This window comes from Loxodonta africana, chromosome 25 (assembly GCF_030014295.1).
Source record: "Loxodonta africana isolate mLoxAfr1 chromosome 25, mLoxAfr1.hap2, whole genome shotgun sequence".
NCBI lineage: Eukaryota > Metazoa > Chordata > Mammalia > Proboscidea > Elephantidae > Loxodonta > Loxodonta africana.
Genome location: NC_087366.1, coordinates 38398035 through 38406206, shown reverse-complemented (window position 1 = coordinate 38406206; position 8172 = coordinate 38398035). Strand labels below are relative to the sequence as shown.

Genomic DNA, 8172 nt, shown 5'->3' with positions numbered 1-8172 from the left:
AACAACAATAAAAACAGTAACTTACAAGCAAATACACAGGCAGAAAAGTATGCTGAATAGGGGAAGGAGGACGTATAGGACTATGCTGACGTACATACATAGGTTAGGCTGTGGATATTTTTACATACATATTTGTACGTACAGCATGTATAGTAATATATACAATAGAGCACAAAAGGGGCACAGTCACAGAAGCTTCCTGGACACAACCAAACACCTTGGGGGATGGAGTTACTGGAACTAAGGGCTGGGCACCATGGCCATCTAGGTCAACTGGCATAACATAGTTCGTAAAGAAAATGTTCTACATCGTACTTTGGTGAGTAGCTTCTGGGGTCTTAAAAGCTTGCAAGAAGCCACCTATCTCTTGGTCCCATCCCATTTGGAGCAAAGGAGAATGAAGAAAGCCAAAGATACAAGGAAAATACTAGTTTAAAGGACTAATGGACCACAGCCTCCACCAGCCTGAGCCCAGAAGAACTAGGTGGTGCCCAGCTACCACCACTGACTGCTCTACAGGGATTACAATGGAGGGTCCCAGAAAGAGCTGAAGAAAAATGTAGAACAAAATTCAAATTCACAAAAAAGACCAGTCTTACTGGTCTGACAGAGGTTGGAGGAACCCCTGAGACTATGGCCCCCCGGATTCTTCTAACTCAGAACTGAAGCCACTCCCGAAGTTCACCTTCAGCTAAAAATTAGACAGGCCTATAAAACAAACAACACACAAGAGGAACATGCTTCTTAGATCAATCAAGTATACGAGACCAAATGGGCAACACCTGCCCAAACGCAAAGACGAGAATGTAGGAAAGTGCTGACACATTGCAGGGATTTCAGCCGACATCACAAAACAATTTGTGTATAAATTTTTAAATGAGAAACTAATTTGCTCTGTAAATTCTCACCTAAAGCATTAAAAAAAAAAAAAAAACCCTCTCCATCCTCACAGACATTGCTTTAGTTCAGACTGCCGTCTTTTCTGACCTGTATTATTATAACTGCACACCTGCTTTTCCCTCTCCCCCATCCTGGCCCAGCAATCTGTTTTCACACACCTGTCAAATTCATATTGCAAACAAGACACTGCTTAAAATTTTTCAATGGTTCTTCCCCACAGCCCTCTGGATCAAGGCCAGTTCTTAGCATGGCTTGCACAAGCTCTCACCATCCAGCTCCTGCCTCTCCAGCCTCATACTCCAACCGCCCACAGTTTACACTGCTCTAGCCTTACTGGTCATGATCCGCAGATGGACTACTCTCTTCCCTCCCTGCCTCTGTACCTGCTGTTCACTCTGGCTAAAATGTTCTTGCGCTCATTAAAATACGTATTTGACACACATAAAACATTAACCACAAAATCACCACCCCAGATTTTGGTGTATCATTCCATTTTACTTTTATTAATTTTTTAAATATATTTAATACATGTATCAAATGTAACATCTTTAATAATACAAAACTCTACATGTTATATATCCATTATAAAGCATATGAACACCCATAAACGTACCACCCAAAGAAAGAGCTAGAACACTACTAATAACTTGTATCTATCTGTTCCTCTCCTAGCCCATCCTTCTGTCCCAACTGCACAAGGGTAATTACTATGCTAAATTTTGGCTTATCATTCCATTCCTTTTTTAAGAAAAACAAACACAGTTTTATTGCATACATGTGGCTAGACAACATAGTTTGGTTTTGTTTGTTTTTGTTTGGTATTGAGCTCAATAAAAATAGTATACCATATATGGTCTCTTAGACCTTGCCTGTCTTCTTAACATTTTCCAACATTGGTACTTATTTGTGAGGTATAGCTGTAACTCATTCACTTTCACTCTTCAATAATACACTACAGTATAGATATGCTAATTTATTTATTCATTCCCCTGCAGACAGACATTTGTTTTTCCAGTTCTTCACTGATAGTGAATGTTATGAATTTTTAAAAAATACATATTTTTGTTGTTGCTGTTGACAATATACACAGCAAAACATAGACCAAATCAACAATTTCTACATGTACAATTCAGTGACATTGATTATTCTTCCAGTTGTGCAACCATTTTCACTCCCCTTTTTCAAGTTGTTCCTCCCCATTAACATAAACTCAATGCCCCCTAAGGCTCCTATCTAATCTTTCCAGTTACTGTTGACAATTTGATCCCATATAAACAGATCTTAAAAGAGCTCAATGCTCAAGGCAGACATTCTTTACTAGTTAAGCTAAACTACTGTTTGGTTTTTGAGAAGACTTGAGGGGATATTTTTGGTTTGAGCTTTAAGGATTATCTCAGGACAATAGTTTCATGGGTTCATCTAGCCTTCCCAGCTCCAGAAAATCTGGATTCCATGAGAATTTACAATTCCATTCTGCATTTCCCCCCACTGATCAGAATTTGTCTATAGAATCTTTGATCAAAATGTCAGTAATGTTATCCAGACACCATCGAGTTCTGGTCTCATGGCAAAGAGGCAGTTGTTCATGGAAGCAATTAGCCTGACATTTCATTTCCTCCTCCTTCTTCCTCTGTCGCTCCAGGCGAATACAGACCAATTGGATGGCCGCTTGTAAACTTTTAAGACCCAAGATTGTACGCGCGATGAACTAGGAGGTAGAACAGAAGCACTAAACATGATTATTAGGCCAATTAACTGGAATGTCCCATGAAACCATGACCCTAAACCTCCTAACCAAGGAACCAAATCCCATGTGGTGTTTGGTTGTACATAAGTAGACTCAGCAGCTACTCTTTTTTTCCATTGTTGTTAATGTATCTATCACACAACTTTTTACCAATTCAACTTTTTACAGGTGTACAACTTATTGACAGCAATTACATGAATCAGCTGTGCAACTCTGCCCTTAATGTGATTTTTCCATCACCACCAACTGAAACTCATACATATCTCCTGGGGCACACATGCAAGTTCCTATACACCTAGGAGTCGTAAGCTAGGTCAGAGGTTATGTGAATGTTCAACTTTGTGAGGTGTAACTAATTTCTAAAGCAGCAGTGGCTATTTGCACACCCATAACAATGCATGAGTTCCCACGGATCTTCTTCAGCACCTGGCACTGACAGACTAATTTTTGCAAATTTAGTGGATGTAAAGTAGAATCTCATTATCATCTTGATTTAAATTTCCCTGACGATCAATGCTGCTGAAGCATCTGTTTACGAACCCTACGTATCTCCTCTTCTATGAAACGTCTTTCCAAGTATTATTACTGAGTTTTTTAGAATACAAACTATATATTCTTATTACTAATCCTTTGTCAATTATTTGTATTATAAATCTCTCTCCTCAAGATGTGACTTGTCCTTTCACTTAAATTGTTTGTTTACTTAACCAGCCAAGCCCAAGCCCGTTGCTGTGGAGTGATTCCAACTCATAGTGACCCTACAGGACAAAGTAGAACTGCCCTAGAGGGTTTCCAAGGAGCGGCTGGCAAATTTGAACTGCCCACCTTTTGGTTAGCAGCTGAAATCTTAACCACTGCACCACCAGGGCTCCATTTGCTTAACAGAGGTCCTTAATTTAAATATAGTTGACTTAATCATATTTTATATTTAGTGCTTTGTGTCTAAAGAAATTCCTATCCCAAGAATTTTTTCATGTAAACATTCAACATTTTTGCCTTTTGCATTTAAGCCCTTAATATATTTGGAACTGACTGCTGTGTAAGCTGTGAGGCAGAAATCAAAATATTTTTTCCCCGTATGGATAACCACTTGTTCCAGCACTATTTATGGAGTAAGTTCTTCCTGTCCCCACTGATTGCCATGTCACCTCTGTCATATCTAAAGGTCAACATACATGTGAGTTAGTCTCCAGGCTCCTTATTTTGTTCAGCTGGTTAGAATGCCTCCCTCTGCACCTCACATGATACTATCTCTACAATAAACCACAGTGTCTTTTCAGGTAGGTCTCCTCAAGTTCTTCAAATTCAGAAGCATCTTGGCCACTCTTAGTCCTCTGCCCTTCCATATACATTTTAATTTCTGCTTGTCAAGTTTAACAAAACCTCTGTTGGAGCTGCCCTTGGAAAGGATATTGAATCTGCAGATTGATTTAGGGAGAATAAACAGCTTTACAACCTTTTAACTTATATCTACCCATGAATATAGACAGTTCATTTGTTCCTCCCTCCCTTGCTTCTTCATCTTTATCGATCAAGTCTCAAATCAGGCCTTAACCACTGCCTTCCCTGAATATCCCCACCAACTGAAGTAGAACAAAGGCATTTTTTATGTGCAGATGTTTAAGATAACTGAAACAGTCCAAGAAAAAGACAATGTGGAGTGAGTTGGAGGTTTGTTGCTTGAATGGTGGCACCATTATTGAATCTATCAAGAATCTGAGAAGAGTAAGATTAGACTGGTTTTGGACATATTGAGTTTGAGATACCTGTATGTCCCCCTAGAGGAGTCTATGTTCTTCAGGAAAGAGGAGTCTGGGTGGAGATATTGACTGAATGAGATTGCCCATTGAAACTGTATAGGCTAAGAAGGCAACTAATGACATACCCTTGGGGACACCATCATTTAAGCGGGCAGAAGAAGAAAGGAAACCATGAAAATGGCTAAGAAATGATCAGAAAAGTAGATGATTAATTATCCAGAAGAGTAACGTACAAAGGGAACCAGGGAAAGGAGAGTTTTGAGGAAAGAGTGGCCAAGACTGTCCAACCACAAAGAGAAGAAAAACCACTGGAAAGGTCACTAATGGGTAAAGAAACCTGTTGTACTGGGATGGCTTATGAGTTCCTGTGATGCTGGAAACTATGCCATCGGTATTTCAAACACCAGCAGTTACCCACTGTGGACACGTTTCAGCAGAGCTTCCAGATTAAGACAGACTAGGAAGAAAGGCCTGGCAATCTACTTCAAAAATTAGCCAATGAAAACCTTAAAGACCACAACAGAATACTGTCTGATACAGTGCTGGAAGATGAGCCCCCTAGGTTGGAAAGGCACTCAAACAGGGGCCACAACAATGGACTGGAACATACCAACAACTAGGAAGATGGTACAGGACTGGGCAACATTTTGTTCTATTATACATAAGGTTACCAACAGTCACAGCTGACTTGATGGCAACTAACAACAAAGAAAACTGACTTCACTGAGGTAAAGAGAGAATGAGAGGAGAAGGTGGTTGGCACACAGTACCCATCGCCATCCAGTTGATCCTGACTCATAACGACCCTATAAGACAGAGTAGAACTGCCCCATAGGGTTCCCAAGAAGCAGCTGGTGGATTCAAACTGCCGACCTTTTGGTTAGCAGCTGAACTGTTAACCACTACACCACCAGTGCTCTGGCACATAGTAGGCATTCAAATATTAGGTGAGGCATGCCTGAGAGAAACATAACTCTAAATGAATTCAGCTATGAATGGAGGGAGGATGATAGCAGAATATCTCTAAGGAGAAATAGGATACTACAAAATCTGATCTCAACCCACAAACCAGCCTCCTCAGTTCAGACAGCAGAGCAAGCAGCAGAGTGAGGAAGATTCTGAATGAGTGTTTCTTTAGAGAAATAAATAGATATGGGATCTGTAATCAGACAAGAAGTGATAAGAATCAGTTAATGTCGGAGTCACAGATGTCGATGATAAGGAGACTTCTGGACGTATATTCATCAACACAAAGACGACCCAGGCTCCGAATGTTTACCTCCCTGTCTTTAAAGTTCTTATTTTACTGGCACTACTGACTTTTTTTTTTTTACTGACTTACTCTAAGCCTCCTTAGTGTAGGAGTCCAGCTTATTGTTTCAAGTCACACCTTATATTCTTTAATACACACATAGGCACTCAAACGTGCAGATTCTTTTGTCTTTAGAAAAACAAGGCATCTGTCATCAGATTAGATCAACAATATGTTTATGGGAGCCACTCCATCACACAACAAGCTGAGAGAAGATACAGTAAATATTTAATGAAATCAGGAGACTCTTAGTAACTATAATTGACATAAAATATATTAAAATATTTTTAAGGAGGTTATTCTTTCTTACAGAAAAATGTACCAAAGCCTAGAATATACCTGCTATGGAACAGAAAATGAGTTCTCCAACTAAGTGTCTCGGGAAACCACTTCCCATTCTCAATCTAGCACAAATTAAATGTACCCAAAGAAAACACACAGTTCATTCACTTTAATGGCTAACAATACCTTAGGTCGCTCTGTAGATAAATATGTATGTAAGATGGATATGTAGGGTTATCATTTCCTAGGGTTTTTTGTTTGTTTCTCCCTTTCACTTCCAATGTACCCGGATGTACATATGATAGAACTACTTTTGGGGCAAGGTCAGCTTATCACGAGAGGGGGGTCTGTCTCACAGGAAATGAGCAGGAATGGTGCTTATGATGCAGGAGATGACCTTCCCCACCATTGTTAAATGAGGTTCTAAAACCAGAGAGGGTGCCTATAATACCCAATCCAGTCACTACCATAAGCACTTCCTCAGTATCTTTTCACCCTTTTCCTCCATTAATCTCTTATGTTCTTTCTGTGAGCGCCTACTATGTGCTGAGCCTGGAAGGGCTGCCGACAGAGTTCCTCAGAAGCTACCATTTATTAGGCACTTATTTGTGTGCCAGCTACCATGTTAACTGCTTTACAGCATCATCTCATTTAATCTGCACACCTCATGCCCACAAAATAGGAATGAATATTGTTCTCCCTACTTCACAGCTGAGAAGTCTGAGTGTTGGAGATCTTAAGTCATTTGCCCAAGTCATATATGCAAGTAGGTGGCAAAGCTGAAATCTGAATCCAGGTATATCCAGACTCACCGTTTCCCCTTTTGAAACAACTGAGAACACGTCAGCGTGCTATTCCTAAATTGTATGAGTGTGGAGCTGGGTCAGCACAGAAACAGAAGACTTTATAGTAAGTGGAGAGCTGTACTGCACCTTAGAGAATGAGCTTAAATTTGGATAAAAAGAAGACGGGAGGAAGACAGCTTGTGGGTCAAGGGCAGGAATGAGCTAGGTATGTGTAAGGGGCTGTCCTTGAGGCCAGGGTATACACCTTGCCCAGGATTTCACCCCCTGCCTGCTCCCAGTGCCTCTTGAGTGGAATGACATTCCATCACTCACCTGTCCAACTCTGCACTGGACGCCCGGCTGAGGCGAGAGCCTGCTCGGTCCCGCAAACAACAGAAAGATGGTCGCTGCCGGCACATGGCAGAGGAGCTGCTGCAACGCTCTTTCTTCGCTATTTTTTTTGGAGGGGAAGGAGGAGTGGATGGAATATGAAATTATGGGACCAAAATGCTCACAGAAAATCACTGCATTTGACCACCTTGGTGCAAACAGCTTAAGAATTTCTGAAAAGCAAGCGGTGAGAGTGTGTCTTTTGCCATCGGGGGCTCTGCAGCCATTTAATGGAGCCTTTAGAAAATGAGGTCTTCTGGAGAGAGAGGGTTACACTTTCTTCCCCGTCAGGGTCTATGCTGTAACCACCTGGATTAAAATATATCATTTCTCACAGCATCATAGGGTCACATTTCTCTATTCAACTGAGCTTCAGGCTTGTTTTTTAAGAGAAAGACAATTAAAGGAATAAGTGGCCTCCTAGATCCAAAGTAAAAATGGAAAAAAGCAAGCTGACTCATTTTGAAACAAAAAAACACCTCTACCTCCAGCCTGTCCCAGTCCTGAGGGATCAGAGTCGCCTTCAGAGCGCTGCTGGCTGCTCTCACACTCACAGCCCCTATAGAACAGCCGTGTGGTTCCAGGCACCGTAGGCAGACCCAGCCCTCTAAGGGCTCCAGAAAGCAGCGCTTCCAAACCTGAAGCCGGGCAGGTATTAGGCAGATGTGAATGGGTTAGTTGCTATTGTTGTTTTTAAGGCACTCTGGATTACGTTTCCTTGAGGATCACACAGTACGGAAAAGGTCAAAATAAAGTTAGTCTGTATCGTATCCCAAAATGGGTCCAAGCCATTTCTCAATCTCGGCCACAGACATGTTCTTCCTCAGAGCATAATCTTCAACCTGCAAAAGAAGATGAGAAGCAGCTCATTATATCAAAGTGATATATAAGTTTCTACAGTATTTGCCAAGAAACACTAAGTACATCCCATTTCTTATGTTAAAAGCAATCTACCAAGTTAAACGGAAATAAAGATTTATCTATCTACCTATCAAA

General features: G+C 40.9%; 1 protein-coding gene across 9 annotated transcripts in view; it reads right to left on the bottom strand.

Annotated features, from left to right (window-relative positions):
* Positions 1-935: 935 nt before the first annotated feature.
* The window catches only part of MTR (5-methyltetrahydrofolate-homocysteine methyltransferase), a 141504-nt gene continuing 134267 nt past the window's right edge, over positions 936-8172 (bottom strand). For 7 of the 9 annotated variants that reach the window (XM_064276710.1, XM_064276712.1, XM_064276711.1 and 4 more), the window contains one exon: positions 5879-8018. In XM_064276710.1, coding sequence (XP_064132780.1) covers positions 7932-8018 — 87 coding nt within the window. In that variant the 3' untranslated portion in view covers positions 5879-7931. Of the gene's footprint in view, positions 4066-5878; positions 8019-8172 lie in introns of those variants that run through there. The other 2 variants (XR_010319420.1, XR_010319421.1) reach the window with 2 other exon arrangements.